The sequence below is a fragment of the Emys orbicularis genome, chromosome 4 (genome assembly GCF_028017835.1).
Source record: "Emys orbicularis isolate rEmyOrb1 chromosome 4, rEmyOrb1.hap1, whole genome shotgun sequence".
Taxonomy (NCBI): domain Eukaryota; kingdom Metazoa; phylum Chordata; order Testudines; family Emydidae; genus Emys; species Emys orbicularis.
In genome coordinates this window covers 114,738,028-114,762,978 of record NC_088686.1, presented here as the reverse complement: position 1 = coordinate 114,762,978, position 24,951 = coordinate 114,738,028, and the positions used below count along the sequence as shown (strand labels likewise).

The window sequence follows — 24,951 nt, the reverse complement described above, 5'->3', positions numbered from 1 at the left end:
CCTAATTGCATGGAGCTTAATCGCATTTTGTCTTTAAAGTATAAAAAAACTCTGCCAAAGGTTTGTTAAGTGTTCTCAAAGAAAAAAATTGTTGACGTCACTAGGCATAGCTACCAGGTAACTCGGAAAAGTAAAAAACCATAAGTGTCAATAAAGCTCTCTTGCTCTGGGTCTAAGTGAGCCACAGTAACTTCATCTTGTGAACTTTAACCAACTTGAAATGCTAACAGCCTAAAAAGCAAAAGCATAGCATGTAATGCAGACAGCTGCAGTTTCGCTCACATTAACAAACGCTGTAGTAATAAGAACGGGGGAAAGGGGGAGGGGGGAAATTCACATGCATCTAAGCTTACAAGGCCACAAATAAACAAATAAACAAGAACTTTTCTCACATACCAATGTAGTGCCTATTGTAACTGTTGTCTGAAAGAAAGGGGTAAGGGTAAAACCAAACAAAGGCTTGCACACAAACAGCTTGAAGTATAAAATGGGAAACTTGTTTGTATTTGTTGCGCTCCTGATTTAAGACATGCTGGTCTCCTGAGTGCCTTTTCAAAATCTCAAAGAAACTTGGATTGCTTCTCCACCTCGGTGTATTCATTGGTGCAAAGCACACCGGGCAACGAACCCCGCTGTTGCCCCCTCGGGCCCTTTGGGCCGGCAACAATACTCAATAATCCTTATATTTAACAAACCATGAGTTAAGGCTCAATATATTACACATAAGTGTGGAAAATTCACCAGATATAAAAAAGGATTGTGTTGTTGTGGGAAGGAGTCTGACTATGTAAGAAAACACTTGCTCATTTGCTTTAAAAAATGTATTAAAATCATCAGCTGTTATCTTCGGGTGTTTTAATAATTCAGTAAATTAAGTCCTGGAAAAGTAAGAAAGACCAGATTTACTCCAGCAAAAGAGACCCTGTGAAAATTGCACACAGGACGCCCACGTCACAGCATACACACGAACGTTCCTCATACTACACATGAGCATCTATCTTAGCTCACATGCACCTACATCACAGTACACACACGCATCCATACCCATATTCATTCCAGCATTAGGACTGTGAACAGTCCCCAGCTTTCAATAAAAAGTCGCAGTTTAGCGACCTAAACAGTCGCTACATGAAGCAACACAATCCCTACAGTCACAACAGGATAGGATAGGATAACAAGTCTTGTGGATAAGGGAGAAGCTGTGGATGTGGTATACCTAGACTTTAGTAAGGCATTTGATACGGTCTCGCATGATATTCTTATCGACAAACTAGGCAAATACAATTTAGATGGGGCTACTATAAGGTGGGTGCATAACTGGCTGGATAACCGTACTCAGAGAGTTGTTATTAATGGTTCCCAATCCTGCTGGAAAGGCATAACGAGTGGGGTTCCGCAGGGGTCTGTTTTGGGACCGGCTCTGTTCAATATCTTCATTAACGACTTAGATATTGGCATAGAAAGTACGCTTATTAAGTTTGCAGATGATACCAAACTGGGAGGGATTGCAACTGCTTTGGAGGACAGGGTCATAATTCAAAATGATCTGGACAAATTGGAGAAATGGTCTGAGTTAAACAGGATGAAGTTTAACAAAGACAAATGCAAAGTGCTCCACTTAGGAAGAAAAAATCAGTTTCACACATACAGAATGGGAAGAGACTGTCTAGGAAGGAGTACGGCAGAAAGGGATCTAGGGGTTATAGTGGACCACAAGCTAAATATGAGTCAACAGTGTGATGCTGTTGCAAAAAAAGCAAACATGATTCTGGGATGTATTAACAGGTGTGTTGTGAGCAAGACACGAGAAGTCATTCTTCCGCTCTACTCTGCTCTGGTTAGGCCTCAGCTGGAGTATTGTGTCCAGTTCTGGGCACCGCATTTCAAGAAAGATATGGAGAAATTGGAAAGGGTCCAGAGAAGAGCAACAAGAATGATTAAAGGTCTTGAGAACATGACCTATGAAGGAAGGCTGAAAGAATTGGGTTTGTTTAGTTTGGAAAAGAGAAGACTGAGAGGGGACATGATAGCAGTTTTCAGGTATCTAAAAGGGTGTCATAAGGAGGAGGGAGAAAACTTGTTCACCTTAGCCTCTGAGGATAGAACAAGAAGCAATGGGCTTAAACTGCAGCAAGGGAGGTCTAGGTTGGACATTAGGAAAAAGTTCCTAACTGTCAGGGTGGTTAAACACTGGAATAAATTGCCTAGGGAGGTTGTGGAATCTCCATCTCTGGAGATATTTAAGAGTAGGTTAGATAAATGTCTATCAGGGATGGTCTAGACAGTATTTGGTCCTGCCATGCGGGCAGGGGACTGGACTCGATGACCTCTCGAGGTCCCTTCCAGTCCTAGAATCTATGAATCCTAGAATCTATGAAAAACAGGGGCTGAGTCCCTGCACCCCAGCCCCCTGCCACAAGCCCAGCAGAGGCACAGCCAGCACCTTCCCCTCGGCGCACCGCTAATGCACCGCGCCTCCTGCTGGAGCAGCGTCTCCTCTGGGCCGGCGGCCTTTGCGCCCCTCACCCGCAAAGGGAGGGGGAGGCACATCCCATTGCACAGGCGCAGTATAGCGGTTTGAGAGACATTTCACACGAATTCAGTCCCAGCCATGTCATATGCGCATGTGCGAACCAAGCTGCCGCGTCGCTCTCCCAACCGTTCTCAATTGGGGGAAATAGCGAGCTGAGTTGCGCATGCGTATTACCTTATGGGGAAGGAGGAAATGAAGGCGCGAACCCCCTTGCCGCATGCGCAAGGCTGGAGACCAAAGGTGGTGGGGTCAGTGACAAACCGCCGGACGGCGCATGCGTGTTACTTGCATAGCGGTTCGCTTTTGAAAGCGGCCAAAGGGGGCGGGGTTTGGAGCGGGAAATCCGTTGTGCCACGCATGCGCAGTGCCGGGTAAGCGGGGCGGGGCTCGGCTTGTGCTCAGCTGACGCCGGAGCCTTGGGTTGAGACGGTAGGTTAACGGCGGCAGCGGCCTGTTAGGGCGGAAAGCGGGTCCCCGCCATGGCGACCACCGTCAGCACCCAGCGGGGCCCGGTGAGTAACTGCTACCCAGGGACAGGGGGCGAGGGCAAGGTGTCTCCCCCTTCGTTCTGGGCCCGGGGCAGGGTGTCTTCCCTCGTGCTCCCTGTGGGCAGGGGGCCTGCCCCGGCTCCGCTCTCTGTCCCCTCTCACCATGGACCTGGCCCCAGGGGCCGGGCGTCTGACCTCTCGCCATAGCCCACCCATCCCGTGGGCCTTGGGCAGGGTGGCTCCCCGCCATTCATTCCCTAGTGTCCGGGGCCAAGGGTGGGGGAGGGCGCTCTGGCTCCCTATTGCCATCACCCATGGGGGGGTGTCTGCCTCTTCCCACCTTGAGAAGGGCTTTTAAGGACGGGGAGGGTCTCTGTGCCCATCATCCACTCCCCACGTGGCCCACCAGGGATGGGAGACTCTGCCTCTTTTCCCAGCATAGCCCATTAGGCAGAGGAGGCGAAAAAGTGACCCACGGGGAGCCAGAGGGAGCTCAGAGCGCTGTACGGGGTCTGCCCTGCTCTCCTCCCAAACTGAGAAACTTGCTGCTGGGAAGTGAGACGTTAGGGGGCAGCTGTCTGTCTCTGCTGTTTAGGGGTGACAGCTGAAGGGTGTGTGTGAAGCGTGGGCAGGTGAAACTTCAACCAAAAGTTGTGTGGTGATGAGCCAGTTTACAGCAGCGTATAAGGGTCATACTGGATTTGATTTGAAACCGCCACCTCCTAGGTGTGTGCGCAAGTGACACGTTGACATGGGTCACTGTCTACTGCTGCCAGTGGGCTCTACTCACCGCTGCTAGATGCTCTGTGACACATCTGATGTAACACGTGCCTTAGTTGTACACCCCATTCCTGCCCTTTGTGTCCAGTGGCAACACAGGCTAATGTGGGGAAGGCTCATTTTTGAAATTTTATTTTTAATTGAGGATTTTAAATACTTAACAACAACCAAACAGTTCAATTAATCTGTGTAAGAGATGCTGAGAGACAAGAAGACTGAGTCATTCCATTAAATTGCTGTACTGTACTTAAAGAGCTATAGCTGCCTTTCTCATCTGATGATGGTGATATTCTTTGGGCATCTCCCTAGCTCTTTCTTGAATCATCCCATTTCTATTAGCTCTTTCTGAGTGGCCTTCTTTATATAGTGGGTTTTAGTAATTCTATTTTGTTGGTGAGAACTAAAATCTTTATGTGGGATTTTTTTTTTTAACCCTGATTCTTTTGGTTGGGGACCTATGCACCACCCCTTATTATGAAATTCAATTTTATCTCCTTAGGTTACAGATGTTCTCTTACTAGTTAAAGGTATCTCAATTTGATATTTTGAATGTCTTTTCTCTGTAGCTCTTATAGACTGGGTTTTTTGGGGCAGGAGATTGAAGTTGGGGAAAGATAGATACATTAAGCTTTCTGCTCTCACTTGGTGGTATCACCAAGTGATTTTTAAATGGAATGATCTTTTAAAGTTGTTGGTGTACAAAGAGATGAAATTGTAGTGTCACTTTCAAAATAGTAAATGACAGCGTGTAACAGTTCTTTAGAAGAGAGATTTTGTTATAGTTGTGATGCCAAAAACAACTGCTCAATATTTTGTACAAAGCTTGTTCGATCTTAACAGAGAATGGTATTAATCTCTGGTTATTAACTGGCTGAAATTTAGAAGGTGGCTTAAAATATAAAACGTGTTTAGTCCGTGTTTGCTGATATCTGGTGTTCATTTGTCAATCTAGAAGTTATTTCTTATCTACCTATGTTCTTGATATTCAATGTTTACATTAATGTGCGCAATGTATAACATAGCACTTGTCTGCTGGATTTCAGATGATTTTAAGGAGAAATTATGCTGATAATGTCCCAGTAAATTATCTGTAATTCAGTGCTATGTATTGATTTAGGCTCTTCTGTACATATCTTTAACACAGTGGTGTGATTTTTGCCTGACTTATGTAAAACTTTGTTTAACTATCACTTTTTATTTGTAAATGTGAGAACCCCTGGTAAGAGCTCATGCCTTCCTCTCCAGTTTTAACATTCGGGGTTTAGCCCTGTAATGTAATCCTCATCTCTCAGATAAATGACTTGCAATATATAATTAAATGGTCTCTGATTCCTAAGGTTGCCCTGTCGCTGGAATACATAATTCCCCTTTTTTGATCCTCTTTCCATAGCAAAAGATGCAGTTTCTATATTTCTTTCCCTGTAGGTTGGAAGGCAAACAGCTTTTTCCAAAACTGTACTGCAAGTAAGTAACCACTAAAGGGTGCTAAAGCACTAAACATTAGGTTTCATCCACCCCTATGCTGTGGAGAATGTGACCTTTTTGGTGGTATCCCCAAGCAGGAAGAGTTCCAAGGTTCTCAAGTGTGGGTGCCTGGCAGCATATAATAGAATTGAATATGCTACCTGCTGACACCAGTCTTTTATGTCCATGCTTCCCAATTTGTAGCTCTCATTTGTACATATTAAGTTATAATCCCTGTCATTTAGTTTATCAGATGATTAAAAACTGAAGTTCCTTCTGACAATCAGTGGCAAATCTTCAAGTGGAATATTCCTGGCTCTTTTCTTACCATGGTGTCTTGACCAATATTCTTCCTTTCACAACAACATAGGTTCTAATATGTGAACTATGGCTGATTTTTTTAATGGCAGCTGTTGTTTTTGTTGTTCTAACTATTGTATGATCAGTATCTTGTATCTTTAACGTGCGGTTGATGTGAAAGGTGCTACTAAAAAAATTCTGTTCAAGCTAAATCTGTGAGATGAAAATATGAAGTTCATGATTCCTTAAACTGCTCCTTTTTGCAGTCAATTTTGTGTAAATTGGCAAACAACTTGATGATGAGATACAATATCTTCCAGCTATTTTATCATTCAGAGCTCTCTTGCTAAAGAGGTGCTGCTCTTTCTGGATATAAATTAACATTTGACTTGCCGTCCTCTTATCATGCTCTTACTGAAATGTATGAGGAATCCCTAATTTAACTATATTGCAGAGGGATGTACTTGGACCTGAAATGCTAGTGTACAGTGATGGCAAATGTCTAGATATTCTGCTGCTTGGTCAAGGATCAAGCTTTGAATTCTGCAGTAAATTCAGATCTCAAAATTTCTAGCTAGAAATGAGTGGAAGCTTACAATACCTCCATGCACTTAATATTTTTCATAAAAATATGGTTGAAGCTGAGCTGTAAATGTTACATGCCTTTGAGTCACAGTTGTGATATGGTGGTGGTTTCTGTGGTACACTGTCACAGAAAATGCGCAAATTGATGTAGATAATGCTAGTGCTCGTGTACTGAAGAAAAATGCTTTCAGAAAGCTACCCTGATTCACTCAAAGGATTTCTGATACATCCAGAAGCATTGTCTGTTAAGCAAAAAAAATTCGGAGGAAAGGAAGGTTTGTTGATGTGTGTGCTGATGTAGAAGAATTCAAAACTTGTCAGTGCAATCAGTACTTAAATTCCCAGGATAAGCAATTTCCTCACTCTCAACCTCTCCTCCATACACACACAGACACTGAGGCTACGTCTACACTAGAAACTTTGAAGTGCTGCCGCAGCAGCACTTTAAAGTGTGAGTGTGGTCACATGCGAGCGCTGGGAATGAGCTCTCCCAGTGCTCCTGGTAATCCTCCTCCACGAGGGGAATAGCGCCGAGCTCTGGGAGCGCGCAGTGCTCCGGGGCTGTCCACACTAGCGCTTTAAAGCGCACAAACTTGCTGCATTCAGGGGGGTGATTTTTCACACCCTTGAGCCAGCAAGTTAGAGCGCTATAAAATGTAAGTGTAGACAAGCCCATACTTTTTTAAAGCAAATCTGAATGTGAATTAGAGGCCTATTCCTACATCAGCATTTTCCACAAGAGGAAACTGAGGCACAGAGGTTCAATGTCTTGTCCATGATCACACGGTAAATCTGTAACTGAACAGTAGAACACAGATGTCATGGTGTCCAGTGCTTAAACCACTAAAACATATATCTTCTATGGATCATGATACTGGAATAGTAGTTTTGCACTTTCAGGGCATGATTAGTTTGCATGGGCTATGTGTAGAGCAGCAGTAGGTAGACTGGATATGTCTTCATGTGAAAAGTCATGTCGTATAATACTAACTAAATAGCCCCCTTTCTCCCCCCCCTCCCCCCAAAAAAGCCCAATCAAACAAGAACCAGTTTGTTAATGCAGAATTAAGGTTTTCTGGTGACAGCTAGTCCCCTTCAGAGTGTCAAGGTCAGCAAAGTTCAAACTTCAGAAAAAGATGAAATACATATTTTGAGTTTTGCTGAACTAACACTGTGGAAGGGCCCATAGATAGGGCCCTACCAAATTCACAGTCCATTTTGGTCAATTTCATGGTCATACAAGTATTGTGTCCAGTTCTGGGCACCACAGTTCAGGAAGGATGTAGAGAGAGTCCAGAGAAGAGCAACAAAAATGATTAAAGGTCTAGAAAACGTGACCGATGAGGGAAGATTGAAAAAATTGGGTTTGTTTAGTCTGGAAAAGAGAAGACTGAGAGGGGACATAAAAGGTTGTTACAAGGAAGAGGAAGAAAAATTGTTTTTCTTGACCTCTGAGGATAGGACAAGAAGCAATGGGCTTAAATTGCAGCAAGGGAAGTTTAGGTTGGACATTAGGAAAATGGTTTAGGTTGGACATTAGCAAGTATTTTGCTCCCAGTCTTCTAAAATAACTCCCCCTCCTCAACAGACTTAAGGTATATGCCTTCCAACCTTTTTCCAGATTTTGCCCAAGATGGGATTCCAGTTGACAGTGGCTGGGTGGGTCTGGTTCAAAGGACTGTTTCTTATCTCTTGAGCTATTCAGCTGGTGAGACACTTTGAAGGTTAAAAATCTTGTTAACTCCTCTGTAGGTGCATGCACCATGTAGTCCAGTAGTTCTATGAAAAGGCATATGAGCCTTAGAACTGTTTGTTGCTCTAGTTAAGCATTTTAGACCTTGTTATGATCTGAGCTGTGGTTTTGTCTTTAACTGTGAACGTGCGCACACACACATTTAAGAAAAACTGTTTTATTTATCCTCCAATTTGGGAGCATGAGATATGGTCAGCAATCCATGAGGAATTTCAAGTCAGTCCGATTAGTTATACAGATTTTAAAGCTCGGCTGTCCTAAGAGCTCCAAACAGTTAGCTGGCCTCAACCTTAACCATAGCAGAGCTATCTATTGTGCTACAGCTGTAATACTTGACACTTCTCTAGCCTCTTTCATTTAACATTTCAAAATTCTTTGCAAACATGAATTAAGACTTCCAACATCTTTATTAGGTAGTTACAGCAGGAACAAGTAAAATATATTATCATACTGTTTAGAAACTAAGGTATAAAGCTTGCACAACTTACAACAGAATTCAGATCTGATTCAGTCACTATCAGTAACCCTGACACAATACTGCCTTCATGATATGGTTCCTTCTGAATACCAGTAGCTGGAGGTACTTGGAACTTGTAGGTTAAACCTTTCCTATTTGAAATTTGATTTTTACAGAATACAAATATTTATAGAGGAGAACATTCAAAGACTTGGTTTTCCGATGCTTGGGAAATATTTATTTTATGTTGAATACCCGTATGCTACCTTTTTCTTAAAAAAACAAAACTCAAAACGAAAACAGACTGAGCTTGAGAGAAGCTGCAGGGCAAGCATTTATCTTCCTACACCACCTTTAAGAAATTTATTAGTCATACAGCACCACTCTTTGTCTTGGAACTTTGTTTTTCTCCTCTTACTAAAATACTGACATGAGGCCCTATCTGTTCCATGTCGGGAGACCTCTTTACAAAAGTCACTGCCCTGACATGGTTACAATGCTTTAGTCTTGTAGGCGTAAATGTGCTACTGAATTGCATTATGACTTTAGATATCAGAATAACTTGATTTTCCTTAATGGTTGCAACAACAATCATTTTGAGGTATATTAACTGTATCACACTTACCAGAAGCTTTTTGAAGTCTATTTTTAAAGACTTTGATGGAAAAGAGAAGTGGGAGGTCAATGGGTCTCTACAGAGGCCAATATATTCTGAACTCTAGTTACTAATAAGTAAATCTTCCTTTCTCTAAACTGTGTTTAAAAATCTCAACCATAGTGTTGAAATAACTATGGTTAGAATATCTGTCCTTTAAAAGAAGGATCCTGCATGATGAATAAACAGTTTATTGAATTAGGTGAAATGGGTCTAAGCAGATTGCTGAATGCACACAGTTTTGAGTGGGCTTGTTGAGCCCCGGGGGCAAGGTTCTTACATGAATAATTAGAAGGCTGTGTTTTCCAACTGTGGCAACATTTCAAAGGTATAACGATTCTTTTCATTTATGTAGCATAGGCCTCAAATAAGAAACTCCCAAAGTACATTGCAGGTTTTGGACCCAATTTTCAAGGTTGAGTGCCAAAATCCCCGATTTTGCTACTTAAAAGGACACCCAAATGGGCATTTAAGGTATCCAAGTTTCAGAATTGACCTTTCAATACATAGTTGCTTCACCTACCATTCTTTGTCTGTAGCCAGCTCTGAAATGGAAGTATGCCATAAATTTTTCAGCCAGCAATACTACATATTCTTAATGAAAAAAATCATAGCCAATTGAAATATGAAGGTATGTTTAGTTATTAGAATATAAATATTCAGGAATTTGGTTGATTCATTAAAATAGCTTTTGAAGTGCAAGAAAATCCAAATCAATTAATGACTGTTTTTTACTAATACCATTTTTCAAACAGACAAATTCCCTCTACTGATCAGCTCAATTTTATAAAAATAAACTAAAGTTGGTAAGGCGTACTACTTCTTAAATGAATCTCTCTACATATGAATTTTCTTTGCTCAGTATTTTTCAATCTAGAAACGAAAACTGTAGGTGTTTACAATTTGAAAGCTTTTTCAGTTCCTCTCAACTTCTGTCACTGTTCTCTGGCTTGTACTCCATATTGTGCATCCTGTTTGGGAACTGGTTTCAAAGCACAACATGGACAACACTCCAACTGTGTATTTTCATTGTGGGAAACAAACACACTCTGTAGATGATTGTTGGCTCAAAGACCAGCTTTGTATAAACCCCAACAAATTGGGATGGATACAGACAATGCGCAAGTCAGTGCCAAGCGGACAACAGAGAGGATTTTGTGGTCAGCAGCTTGCTGGTGAAACATGGAGTGTGCTGGATGTTACAGCATCTCTTAAACACTATAGTTTAAAAGATGAAATCCAAAGCATCTTGCTCTTTTTACAAATGGAAGGAGTAAGACTTAAAAATGGAGATTATTATGGGGTCTGCTGTTTTGATAACTTCACAGGTGAGGGTTTACAGGGATACTTGTCACGTTTCCCCCTCTTGTGTTCCAGGAGCCAGAAGTGGGGAGAGAGGCTTCAGGTTTCCCAGCCTCTCCACACAGTGGGGACAGGGGAAGCCCACTTCTGGCTAGGGCTTCCCAGCATATAGCAGGAACAGCTGATCCAAGAGGGCAGTGAGAATTTCCTGTCCAGACTAGAAGGGCAGCAGCAAAGGTCTTTGTTTTCAGGGCCTGGTCTTGGTTCTGGATTTGCATGGGGTAGGAGAGGAGAAGGATACAGTAAATTTCTAGGTATTTTCAAGCCTACCTACACTACTCTTCTAAAGCACATGAGAAACCTTAATTGTGCCTTGTAGTAACACTGTTGACGGGTGGGGGAGATGGCAAGAAAATCTAAAGTGTTATTTAATCAGTTTAATCTAATTTGGGACCTCAGACACTAAAATGATTTAAGTCTAATCATGTTATAGCATGGTGTTACTACAAGGCACACTTAAGGATGTTTGATGTGCTAACTCTGCATTTCCCTACCGTAACATGTTAAGGTAAAACTTGAAACAAATCTGAACTCTGAGTTCCCTAGGTTTATAATGTCTGGCTTGGGGATAATTTCAATATTTCTATACTATATTATTTTACTGACACTTACTCTCAACTATAAATCTATTTTAATATAGCTTTTAGTCTAGGAATTCATATTAGTCCTTTCAAATGACTGTACCACCTGCTCTCCATTATTACTTGTTTGTATCACTGTAGCACCCAGAGCCATTGCTCAGGATTGGGGAATTTACTATGCCAAGTACTGTACAAACAGGTACTGAGGCCTCATTCTATAGTTATATGTATACTGGCAAAACATTTATCAGTCCAATATACTATTCTAGCAAAACCCTCCTAGTGAATATGCAGTATATACTAGCAGATAGGTGCTTTTGCTGGTATAGGTTATCCTTTTTTTGGTAGCCAAACAAGCTATACTGACAAAAGCACTCTTATACTGAGTCTACACTATGGCTTTTGCCAGCAAAGAAATGTTACAAAAAATCACACACACTCCTGATTTTTCTGTAGAGGCAAAAGTTCCTGATCCTGATCTGGCCTAAAACAGTCCTTACTGCAAATTGAGAACAGGTGCAACCCAGCACTTAGTGCAGTTTTTCTACATTAGCTGGAATATTTTAAGGTTATAGGTTTTCAGTTTCTTTGGTAGCTTGTTCTGGTTGCTAGGAAAACTTAAAAAAAAAATTCTGGCTTGATGAGCTGGCACTGAGGGCAACTGTCATGTTACGTAGAGACTAATCTGAGTTGTGGTGAAAGTTTTTTTAGTTCATGCCCTCTAGCATTGACTCCTTTTTAATGGAATCTGTTTATATTAACCCCACTTTAAAACCAAAGAGCTAGCTTGATCTAATGATTTATCATAAATTCCATCGTTCCCTATTGCATAGTGATGGGAGAAATTTTTTGGACTGTACAGCTGGGTATTTTCAAAGGTGGTGGTCTCTAGTCTAGTTCATAACACAAGAAATAGAAGTCACCAAATGAAATTAATAGGCAGCAGATTTAAAACAAACAAAAGGAAGAATTTTTTCACACAACACATAGTCAACCTGTGGAACTCCTTGCCAGAGGATGTTGTGAAGGCCAAGACTATAACAGGATTCAAAAAAGAACTAAATAAGTTAATGGAGGATAGGTCCATCAATGGCTATTAGCCAGGATGGACAGGGATGGTGTCCCTAGGCTCTGTTTGCCAGAAGCTGGGAATGGGTGACAGGGGATGGATCACTTGATGATTACCTGTTCATTCCCTTTGGGGCATCTGGCATTGGCCATTGTTGGAAGACGGGATACTGGGCTAGATGGACATTTGGTCTGACCCAGTATGGCCGTTCTTATGTTTTATATTGAAAGCTGGACTGAGAGGTGAGTAATGAGAACAGATTTTACATTGGTGTTCAAGCATTAAGAATATTTGTTTGTTCCATGTCTGAATAGTAAATATGATGGATTATTGCTCACTTACCTGCAGTGACAGAGTCCTGTGGCACCTTATAGACTAACAGACGTATTGGAGCATAAGCTTTTGTGGGTGAATACATCTGACCAAGTGAGTATTCACCCACGAAAGCTTATGCTCCAATACGTCTGTTAGTCTATAAGGTGCCACAGGACTCTTGGTCGCTTTTTACAGATCCAGAGTAACACGTCTACCCCTCTGATACTTACCTGCAGTGTACGTCTTGCTTTCTAAAATCAGGCTAATGCCAATAAAAGTAGACTTATACATAGGGTAAGGCAAATCTCTTTCTTAAAGGAACTGTAATCATATTCTGTACTAGTAGCTTTACTATCACAGCCCTATATATTTCAGTAGGGCCAGTTGGAGCCCTTGTTAGGGCTTGCTGACCAGGAAAGATAACTGGCAAGCCATTTGGCGCTAGTGGTAGTATTGTAGGGAAGAGTCAAGAGGGCGTAGGGCAGAGTGGTATGGATTCAGTTCCCTATTACATTGCTGTGTAGACATACCCTAAGCCAAAGGTTAGTGGGACTCGAGTCAGCTGACCCATGCCAGGGAACCCTGGGCGTGAGCATCTACATTGCATTTGAAGCCTAGGTTAAGGATTTTCTGACCCGTGCTCAAACCTAGGGTTCTGACATCTACACTGCAGTGCACAGACCTGAGTCCAAGTAATTCTATCCCAGAGTTCCAAGCGCCACCAACTCCTCAGTGTCTAAACTAGCCCTATGACAGTGTTGCACTGTGGGAAAACTCTCCGGCCCACCCGGTTTCCTAACTATGACAGTGCCATTGATGGAACTCGGGTGCCCATAAGGAGCACACGAGTTCATAAGTGGCATAATTAGCTCTTTTGGTGGCTGTTTCAGTAGAATGACTACAATTTGAGAAGGCTTTATACCGAACTATCATTCAATCTGAGAAATGGGTTCTCCATCTCCAGGCTGAGTCACATCGGCAGGAAAATATTCATGTGCACCTGTTCTGGAGATAATTAGGACGTTCGTCTCCAGCGCCATCAAATTATTAAAATGAAACTTTGCCATTTTTAATTTTTAAAATGATCAATGAAGGTGTTTTTGTTTTGGTTGTTTTTTTTTATTTTTTTTTTCTGTTCAATTTGAAGATTGACATAAATTGTGGGTTTTGGAGGAAATACCCAGACCCAGTCTGGCTGTTGCTGGCTGCAAAGCAGTCAAGTGCATCCCCTGGCAGCCCCAGAGATCCCTTCGCCAATGCAGCAGGTGCAGGGATAAGGAATCCCCAGAAGGCTGGGGGGAAGTTTTGGGACTGACTCCCACTCACTGTCCTCACAGTGCATGTAGCCCCGAGTTAGGGTTACCACCTAGCCGGTATTTGCCTGGCCTACCCGTTTTTTATATGAATTCACCAGTTGCCAGAAAAATAATTTAATCTGCTGTTTTTTTTTTTTTATGTGGGTCTAAAGATTTGCATTATTATCAGAATCCACTGGGATATCTAATGTTAAAAGTTTCTGTATCCAGCCAAAGATGCTGCAGTGTTCCCACTTCTGCAGTTTAAGAGATAACAGATCAAAATTATTGAAAATACAGCAGCTGTATGCCCACCAAGAGTCAAGTGCACTGCGCATGTGTGAGAGAGGGGGTTTGAGTCGGGCAAGAGTGAGGCGAGTGGGATGTTATCAATCTTATCTATATGTGTTATCTCTTTAGATACTATAAGTGGCTGTTGGGGGGGGAGGTTGTGGAGTTGCCTTGGGGTTGTGGGGGGCTTGTCTTGTGGCAGGGGGGTGCCTTTTTGCATTTCAAAGGTGGTAACCCTAGCCCCAGGGAGGGTAGAGGGGGCCCGGGAACAAGGAACAGAGAGCGGAGTGGGACCAAGCGGTTGCCCTGCAGGGAAGGGGAGTGGCAGAACTCCCAGCTCAGCGTGGCTGGGAGAGGGATGACCCCCAACATCCTGGCAGCCAAGAACTTCCTCCTGCCAGTCAGCTTTGCTCCCTGTTCTGGGCAAACTCTACACAGCAGCAATGAGGAGCTGGAGCTGCAGGAAGCGATGGGAAGTTATTTGGGTTGGCTCCCACTCACTGTCCTGACAGTGCACGCAGCCCCAGGAAGGGCAGGGGGCACCAGAGAGCAGAGAGTGACCAAGTGGCTGCCCTACAGGGTGTGGGAGCAGCTATACTGAGCCGGGAGCTCTGCGCTCTCTGATACTGTGTTTGCAGACCAGTGTTCAGCAGACAATGGGTTAACAGTGATCTGAGCAGCTCCTGTTTGCAAAGGGAGGTGTGGCTTCCGTTAGCAGCAGAGTGCAATAGACTGCAACACAGATTGTCAGCATAGAGAGGGCTAAGGAAATTGCTGTAAGGAACTCTGGGATACATCCAGAGGACTTCTGGAATCTGAGTGCACACAGGAAAGCAATAGGGCTTAGATCCTAGTCCCAGCTTAACATGGGCTTGAACCCTCCAAGTCTAGTATAGCTGGAGTTTTTTGGAGGTTCTGGAACATACTTATGGAGAAGGAAATTGGCTGGTGGGGGTGTGACCAGTGTCCCAGGGGAGCCAACTGAGGTCACTCAATTAGGGTGAACTTCAAAGAATGGGGCAGACAATCCCCAAAGCTGGTGGATATTCCAATACTTAGATTTACCAAACCAGCACAAAAGAGCTTCTTATAATACCTTACTGGTTACCCAGAAGCCAACAACACAGTTCCCTTAAAAATAACGATGAGGAGTCCTTGTGGCACCTTAGAGACTAACACTCCTTGTTGTTTTTGCTGATACAGACTAACACGGCTACCACTCTCTAACCAGTTCCCTTAAAGTAACCCAGCCTCAGGTCTCCACCTAGACATCTAAGTCAAATAGAAGGAGGATTACTAAAAATCTTATTCATCATATAAAAAAGGTTCTGCCAATCCCAGAGGATTGGACACGTTATCTCCCAGGTTAATGAATATTCCATATCTTAACCAAATACACGCTTACAGCCAATTCTTATTCAACTAAAATTTATTAAAAAAAGAAAGAGAATTGGTTAAAAGCTCAGTATACATACTTGAGCACAATTCTTGAGGTTCAGTTTTGTAACAGAGATGGTCAGCTTTGTAGATGCAAAGAGTTCTTTCAGAAATAGTTCATAGTTTATAGTCCAATGTTTATATAGAGGGTGGTCCAGTCAAGACTGGGATCTCAGTTCTTATGGCTTAGGCTTCCCCTGCATGAAGCCTCAAGCAGATCTGAGATGATAGGATCAGGACCCAAGCCATTTTTATACAGTTTCAGGCCTTCTTTGACAGCTCAGAATCCTTAGGTGAACAAAAGGCACTCATGGGGACCTTGAAGTGGACCCATTTTCTAAGCATCCCTGGTGATGATCCACACAGATTAACATAAGGCAATTGCCTGTTTTTCCACCATTCTCAGATGGTTTGCTATACATTTCAAAGAGATGAATACAGTGATATACTGTTTACAGTTCATTTAAATGTTAAGATGTCCTTTTGATCTCTGAATTAACAGAATACAGCATAGACAGGGACTGTTTGATTACATTGTTGACCTCTACTAATATATATGTAAATACACAAACATTTTCTCCCCCATGTCTTGAAGGGTTGAATTTGAGTCATTTATCCTGTGGGATGCTTAACCCTTTCTGGTCATGCGTCACAGGGGGACTGCTAGGAATGGAAGGTCTGGACAGTGTGGAAAGTTTCATTCCACACCAACAAACATCTTTCTTGGAGACTGTAAACTTGCTATTTTGTTTGTAGTGGGATTGAATTAAGTTTTCTCAATACCAGGAGGTGATAATCCTGTCTGAGCTATGAGTTGATTGTTTTTGTGGGTGGGTGTTTTTTTTTTCCCTTGCAACTCACCTTTCAGCTGGAAAGAGTTGAGTTGATGTGAGCTTGTGTTTTTTTAGAAGGCTGATTGTGTTCTTTTTTGAACAATGATTTTGACTTCAGATTTTCTGTTTCACCCTTTTAGGAGGGTTTTCACTGCATTTGTTTGTTTTCAGCCAGCTAAAATATGTGTGTGTTTGGCACTGGAGAGAGAATTCCAGGGACAATAGTTTGTCACCTTTTCTTGGGACCCACTCTTAGAAACATAGGGGCTCTAACTCTTCAGGAAAGCATTTGGACTATTGCTTCCATTGCAGGGTCCAAAATAATAGCTTCCAGGTACAGAGCAGGTAGGAAGCTCTTCTCATCACTTAGAGACCACTAAGGGTATGTCTACACTGTAAGCATCACAAGCTTCAGCATTGGTTTCACAAGCCTGCCTGGGGAACATGGGTGGATACTCAATTGCCAGCCCATGCAGAGTCTACAATGCTTTGTCTCCATGCTATTCTTAGTGTACTAGTTAGATTAAGGCTAGTGTGGGTATGCCTACTTGAGCTGTAGATTGCAGCTTAGATGTACCCTTAGGGGCATTTGACAAACTTAATAGTGAAATGCCTCCTTAGACTGTACAGGGTCATTGAATGCAGTGGTGAAGTAATTTCTTTGCAAATCATCTTTAAAAACAATGGTCGTGGCACAGATAGGTCAAAATGTAACTCTTCCTTCTGAACCCTGTTGTCCTACACTCCTTTATATATGTATATATCACACTTGGGTGACCTATCGACAGCACCTCAAGAGTCTGGAGAGGTACCACCAACGATACCTCTGTAATATCCTTCGCATCAGTGGGGAAGATCGCTGCACTAATTCCAGCATCCTCCCTGAAGACAATGTCACCGGCATTGAAACAATGATTCTCATGCACCAACTCTGTTGGGTTGGACATTGTGTGCGGATGCCAGACTCTTGCCTCCAAAAACAAGTCCTCTACTCTCAGCTCACCACCATGAGATCTCTGACCATGGGTCAGAGGAAACACGCTTTCATTGCATCTTTGTAGTATCTCAAGAAAACTGATGTGGTTCCAGGATTGGACTCCTGAGTCATCTCAGGACCCATATGTAAATCCGTAATAGAGATTATCCTCAAATCGAGGGATCGCTGATTATATATAAATGTTTTTATTTTTAAAAGATAATAGGGCTACGTAAAGGTGTGGTCATGACCTCAGCAACCCCTTTTGGCCTGGCATGACACTACAGGTGTGCCCCATCTATAACTTCCTCAAGTGGAGCAGCAATAGATTGCAATTGAACAGCCCAGGGGCAAGGAGAAGCAGATACCCACTAACCAGATGCTATGTATCTTTTTAATAAGGCTTCAGCCCAAGAATCATTAGAACAATCATTTTATTAGGCCCCAGGTATAGAGTCCTATACTGACAGTCCACACCTAAGTCTCTGAATCAGGTTAGACTTGTATCCAGATACCTCGGGAGCAACTGCCACCCACTGCTTTTCTTCCTTGTTCTGCTTCCTGTTACTGTTGTTCCTAGGCTGCAGCTGTAGGCTCTAGCCGTTTTTTTTTTTAAAGGGTTGGTACCTTCCCCATGCGCGCACACGGGCTGTTATAGTTCATGGTTAAGGCTATTATTATGTCACGGAATCCATGACTTCCATTTACCTCCATGACATTTTCTGCCCTGGAGCTAGAGCTCCCAGCCAGTCCCGCAGCTGCCAGGCCCAACCCTGGTGGGGGGACCCTGCAGCTGCCTAACCACGGCGGGGGGTTGGCGGACATAGGACTCTGTGCCTGGGTAGCTGTAGGGTCCCCCTGCCTGCCAAGGCTGGACAGCTGTGGGGAGTCCCCACTGCCTGCCGCCTGGGCAGCTGGTGGACCTCTCAGAGCTGCCCAGCCGCCGCAGGGGGGGGACCCCCCAGAGATGCCCAGCTGCAGGGTGGGGTGAGGAGACCCTGTAGCTCCCACACCCGCAGCAGTGAGGGACCGGGGATCCCCAGCAGCAGTGGGTGCTGAACCTGCCTACCCCTTTTGTCAGGGATTTTTATGAAAGTCAGGGACAGGTCATGGGCTTCCGTGAATTTTTGTTTATTGCCTATGACCTGTCCATGATTTTTGCTAAAAATATTTGTGACAAAAACTTAGCCTCATTCATGGTGCTTTACAAATTCTACATTTTGATGTAGGCTCTTGGTATTAGAAAGACTGACTCTTGAACTAGCATGTGAACTTTCATATTGTTGTGTTAAGGGTCAAATAGCAATTATATAAATGTTTAAAATGTATTATCTACTCTTAAATTGAAGCTGACTAAACAAGTATTTGAAGTACACCATTATTCTTTGCATATTTCAGGACTGATTCAGCCAAGAAGTAACTGTCACTTCTGGGCGTTAAAAGATCTGAATAAATTCACAGAAACTAAATATTCAAAGCTTCTACAATACAAGACACAGGGCAGTTTTTCAGTTAGTTTTGAGTTTGGGCCTGGCACAAAACAGTGTTGATTGTATTAGGTTTATTAATTGAAACAAATTGTCCATGATCACATTTTATCAACGAACACTGGCAATTGAGATGTCATTACAAGAGATTTTAAATACAGGAACTCTTCACTTAAAGTCATCCTGGTTAATGTTGTTTCGATGTTAAGTTGCTGATCAATTAGGGAACATGCTCGTTTAAAGTTGTGAAATGGTCCCTTCTAATGTCGTTTGGCAGCCGCCTGTTTTGTCCACTGCTTGCAGGAAGAGTAGCCCCTTGCAGCTAGCTGGTGGGTGGTTGGAACCAGGGTGGACCAGCAGCCCCCCTATCAGCTCACCACTCCCCTAAGTTCCCTGTGCAGCAGCTGTCCCTCCCCCCGCTGCCATGTGCTGCTCCTGCCCTCTGCCTTGGAGCTGCTCCCAGAGACTCCTGCTTGCTAAAGGGGGGAAGAGGGTGTCTTCCCCCTCCCCCCTGCTCCTGCACCCCGCTTACCCCATCTTCCATAGAACAGGGGGGACACATGCCCAACGGAGGGAGCTTCTAGGCAGTAGCTGCAGGTCTCAGGTCTCAGCAAGCTGATTTAATTAACAAGGCAGTATACTTAAGTCTGGGGTCAGCTACTTAAAGTGGAAATGCACATTTTTTCTCTCACACACAGGGTGTGTGTCTGTCTGCCCTCCCTCCTTTCCTGCTGCCTTGTAGAGTGTTGTGAGAGTTAACCCTTGAGGGCTCAGTCAGTTGCTGGTTCATTTAGCAGTAAGCCATTCCCTGGGAAATATCCCACCTTCTGACTCCTCCACCTCAACTATGCTTCACAATCATCATCACTGTGTACCAGTATTAAATTGTTTGTTTAAAACTTACACACACACACAGTATGTGTGTGTGTGTATATATATATATGTGTGTCTTTTGTCTGGGTGAAAAAAATTTCCCTGGAATCTAACCTCATTTACATTAATTCTTATGGGGAAATTGGATTCGCTTAACATCGTTTTGCTTAAAGTCACATTTTTCAGGAACATAACTACAACATTAAGCGAGGAGTTTCTGTACTTTCTGTACCACGTTTGCATTCTGCCATTCTTAACTTAAACTGGCACTATGTGGATGGACATTCAGGTTGTCTTCCTTACCCCTAGCTTTATCAATACATTTCAGTCCTGGCCTGCTGCACCTACTGTTGCTGAGATCACTTGTCTTTTCAACTATGATCCCTTCAACTTCTGCCCATTCTCTTCCATCTCTAAGGTCAATGAACATACTGTACGATTACTGTTTGGAGTTCATCTCTTCCAGTTTCATCCTAACCCCTCTCCAATCTGACTTCTGCCCCGTGCATGTCTCTGACACTGTCCTAGCTAAAGCACAGAACCAGCTCCATTCTCATCCTCATTGATGAGTCATCCATCTTTGACAGTTGACCATGGGCTACTTGAAATCTTGTCCCCTTTTGGCTTCTGTGAATCTGCAATCTCCTGGTTCTTCTCCTGCCTCTAATTGCTCCTTCACTGTGTGTCCTTTGAAAGATCCTCCTCATCTCCCCTTCCACCAGCTTTCTGTGGGGATTCCACAGGGCTTTGTTCTTGGTCCCCTTCTCTTTTCCCTCTACATCTTATCTCTGGGTAATCTCATCCACAAACTAAATATCCACAAAACTACCTCATTATCCACCTTTAAATCTCACCTCAAACATCTCCTTTGCCAAGACGGCTACAAAAAAACTTGGCAATGAATAGGCTGATGATGTGCAGTCACCACTGCTTATCATGCTGACCAATATTGTCTTATTTCCTTGTACTTCCCCCATCTGTCTGTATCCATTGGTTGTCTCATCTCTTATTTAGATTGTAATCTTATTGGGGTAGACACTTTTTTTGTTTGTTCTGAGTTTGTGCAGCAGCTAGTATAATGGTGTCCTGACTTAGGGAATACTGTTTATTTGTATTACTATAGCACCTATCTTTCAGGCTTAATTTAAAAGCAAACTTTTAAAATGTGTGATGTGATTTAAATAAAAATATTACACACACCCATCATAACTCAGCACTGATGTCCAAAGACCTGCATAATAATGCCATTATAGGTTTCTCTTCTCTTCCCTTCCAGCCCTACATAAGCATAGCTCATGCAAACTTACCACTTTGTTCATGCCACCAAAATTAGAATAAAATCATGCTGAAGTGACTTGGTGGCCATTTCTTTGTTTTCCTTCCTCCATTTCTTGTTGCAGAACCTTTTACTAGTGGAAATGAGCTATAAATTAGAATCTGATTTGTTTGTTCTACAGGTGTATATTGGTGAGCTTCCTCAGGATTTCTTACGTATCACCCCAACACAGCAGCAGCAGCAGATCCAATTGGATGCACAGGCAGCTCAACAGTTACAGTATGGAGGACCGATGGGCACAGTAGGCAGACTCAGCATCACTGTAGTACAGGTATGATTTGTTGCTCTCTTCTAATACATTTGTTAATCTGCTACATCTTCCCACAGTGGCCCCATGAGATCTGGTGCTGAAATTGAAGTTGCTACACTAATTGGATAACTTAGTTTCCAGCTAAGTGGCTCTGTGTATTGATCTCTCATTATAAAATATGACCTGCCCACACAGTCCCTAGCAGTGTTTACATACTAAATTGCACAGCATTAACAGTAATGCACAGTACTGCCGTTTTCCTATTTAAAATTTCTCATCAGTATTTACTATTTTGGCCACGTACAGTAATTGAGTGGACATGTGCTTCAGTCATTGGGTTACTAAACCATCAGGAGCAGCAGCTTCCATAACATCTTTTGTTAAAATAACTTTTGGGCAGAAGCTTTTTTTCATCAGGGTGTAAAATAAGATACTGTATGACTGCAACTGCAGCTTATAATATTGGTCCTCCTTTAGCGCAGTTGGGGCGGAACTAGATGACCTTTTGAGATGCCTTCCAGCCCTACATGTCTGATTCTATATATATATATATATATATATATCAGTACACTACCTCTCCCATTCTTATTATATGGTTTTTAATGTTTTAATGTCAAAGTGAGAAGTTTTAGTTTTGATAACTACTGTATCATCTTAGCCTTCTAAACTTTTGCATTCCCTTCATTAACAATTATCTTGCCATCTAGTGTTGGTTAAGTAAACGCTTCCTCTTTTGGGGTGGGGATATTTGGAAACCAAGCTCCTGGTATAACTTGACTTACGAAATAACAGTTGGCTTCTGGCTAAGAAATTATGATAAAAGACTATATTGGAGAAGTAGATGAGAGCTAAGTTGTGCATGGCTTTGAAAGTGATGGGAGAGTCCTTGCATTCGATACAGAAGGTTAAAGGGAGCAGTTAAAGGAATTTCAGAAGGGTCTGGGTACATTCTAACTGATAGACAAGGTACATGATTTTTGCTACAGCCTTTTGGACAGACTGAAGTGAGCTAAGGCAAGGGCCAAAGAGGCCAGACACGAGGTACAAGTTTGGACTACCAACAGACAAAACATTGACATTATTGGAATCTTAACATATTTTGCTGCTTCACAGAGAATAATCTTCTGTGCACATCATTCAGTTAAGAAGTAGTGTGATATATTTTGCTAATTAGTTCCCTTGTTACTTGTGGGTTTTTTTTAAAAGCATTTAAAGAGTCATATTGACATTGAGCCAGAACTAAAGAGGAATTACTGTCGGACACTATGCTATTAATATGTAAGAATACTGTAAGTCCCAAGACTCGCTTCTTCTAGTCAGCCTTTCATTGCCTTCATTCCAGACACTGTCCATATTTTTGTATATACATTTATAATTATAAAAATTCCAAAGGGGAATGACTTAACAGTAAACTTTTTCTCATAATCTTTCAGTAACAATGAGCGGTGTAAACATTGTGGCTTGGGCTCTAAAGCCTAAGGGTGGGACACTTTATGCCCCCTACCTTCAGCCCTGGTGGATGCAGGGCTCTGGGACTCCAACTCATGCCCCCCCCCCCCCCCCCCCCCCAGAGATGTACTATTAACATGTTAAAAAAATAATGCATTTAATTTTGTTTTCAGTTAGTCGCAGGTGTTAACTGCAATTGACAGTCATAAAATATAGCCTTTACACTAAATTTGGTGCTTTTTGCTAACCACATTTATTTAGGCAATTGTATAATTTATCCTAGAATCATAGCATCAGAGAAACGTAGGGCTGGAAGTGACCTTGAAGTCAAGTCCAGCCCACTACACTAAGGCAGGACCAAGTAAATATAGACTATCTGTGACTGGTGTTTGTCCAGCCTGTTCCTAAAAACCTCCTATGATGGGGATTTCACAACCTCCCTTGGAAAGCCTATTCCAGAGCTAGAAAGATTCCTCCTCTTCCCCCCCCCCCCCCCCCAATATCTAACCTAACTCAGCTTTGCTCTACCCCTGAGGATTGCTTTTTTTATTTGAGTCTCTGCCCACATCAAAGGTGGGCCCGGTCAATATCCCCTTTCTATTGTGACAGACTACTTCTAAACTAATATAGTTTCACTCATAAGAATTAATAAAGAAAATGGCAAACTTAATTTTTTTGTTTATTTTCTTCTTCTTTCTTCGTTTTTGGTTTCTTCCCAGGCAAAACTGGCAAAGAACTATGGTATGACCCGCATGGATCCATACTGTCGGGTACGGCTTGGCTATGCTGTGTATGAAACTCCTACAGCACACAATGGAGCCAAAAACCCACGCTGGAACAAAGTTATTCAGTGCACTGTTCCCCCGGGTGTGGACTCTTTCTATCTTGAGATATTTGATGAGGTTAGAATTTTATTTTTGCTTTGGTGGTTGGGGCGTGACCTTACAAAGCTGTACTGAGGTGACGTAGCCCAGTGATGTATACCAGCACCTGGAATGTGTCGGTTTTTTTGTGTGGGTGGCTCACACTTGAACATATTTCTTTTCAACCACAACAGGTAGAGGCACTGTCTTTAATGAGAGCTGAGATTCTGATGTAATTATATGAGTTCTGGAGGGATGACATAGGGGTTGTGAGAGGGTTATGTTAGCCTTAAAGTCAAGTGGTTTCTGAATATTCTAATGTTAAACTACAGTGCAGTACGTAGGAGCATTCTTATATTCTGCACTTTAAACTAAAAATAGGCTGCTCGTGCAGTTCTTTGGGAGATAATGTTGCAAGACTTTTCAAATCAGATCACAGCTTGAATCCAAGATGTAAGAGTTTTGGTGACAGTAAATCAGTTAAATGTAGAATAATCTTTGTAGACAAATTTGAATTAAAAAATGATTCCATTAAGGGGTTTGTAGCAGAGTGGTCACCCCGCTCCGGTCCAGGGAGGTTAAAAACAGCCCTGGGAGGGGGCTGTGGCTGGGGCAAGCAGCTCCCTGGCTGAGTGGGAAGTCAGGCTCAGCTGGGGCCACGCCCCAATTAAGGTTTAGCTGGTCCTATAAAGGCCAGGACAGCCAGAAGCCCAGACAGTTCTCTCTCTGCTTTAGAGAGAGAAGGGCCTGGCTGCCTGGAGCTGAGAGGTACCTGAGGGAAGCAGGGCTGGAGGAAGGCTAAAGGAGCTGGGGAGCTCTGGGCTGGGAACCCTCCAGGCTGCAGGCCTAGAGTAAGGCCAGCTAGGTACTGGGGTTGCAAAGGGACAGCCCTGGGTAAGCAGAGGCAGCAGGTCCAAACGCCCCTTGCCAGTGATGAGTGGCTGACACTGCAGTCTGCCCCAGGGAGTGGGGGCTTAATAGTGACTGGCAGTGGCCTGGTACTGAGGCGAGGTAGGGTTAGTGGGTAGGGGTTCCCCTGGGAGGGGAGACCTAGTGTGTGAGGGGTTACTGCTAGGGGGCAGCACCCTAGGTACAGGGGCACTGGGGTCCTGGGTGGGGCTTGGGGCCAGAGGACAGGCAGGTCACCGGCCTGCAGAGGGCGCTCCAGGAGCTGGAATGAGCTAATTCCCGAAGCAACCAGCAGGAGGCGCCGCAGGGGTGAGTCCGCTCCTCTACAGGGTTCCAGTGACTAAAATTCATCGTACATGATTGAGCCAGAATCCCAGGTTCACATCAGGCATTCTTTCCTTGCAGCTATAGTTTCCTCCTGGTTCTTTCTGCTGCTGCCTCCCACTTCACTCGTTGAATCTCTTCCTCCCAGCTCCTCTCTTGCTATCCTTGGTGCCTAAAACTTTCACTGCTGCTCCTGGTGCATGTGTGGGAGAGACAGTAGCATTAGAAAGCTATCTATAATGGTAACATGTTAGAATCTTGTACCTTACAGGTATGAAATCACATC

At 43.1% G+C, this 24,951-nt stretch overlaps 1 protein-coding gene across 2 annotated transcripts in view; it reads left to right on the top strand.

Annotated features, from left to right (window-relative positions):
- Nucleotides 1-2,957: 2,957 nt before the first annotated feature.
- TOLLIP (toll interacting protein) overlaps nt 2,958-24,951 on the top strand; it is a 48,683-nt gene continuing 26,689 nt past the window's right edge. Inside the window, exons 1-4 of one of the 2 annotated variants that reach the window (XM_065403205.1) lie at nt 2,958-3,045; nt 5,227-5,265; nt 20,992-21,141; nt 23,289-23,471. In XM_065403205.1, coding sequence (XP_065259277.1) covers nt 3,013-3,045; nt 5,227-5,265; nt 20,992-21,141; nt 23,289-23,471 — 405 coding nt within the window. In that variant the 5' untranslated portion in view covers nt 2,958-3,012. The remainder of the gene's footprint in view (nt 3,046-5,226; nt 5,266-20,991; nt 21,142-23,288; nt 23,472-24,951) is intronic. The other variant, XM_065403206.1, reaches the window with a different exon arrangement.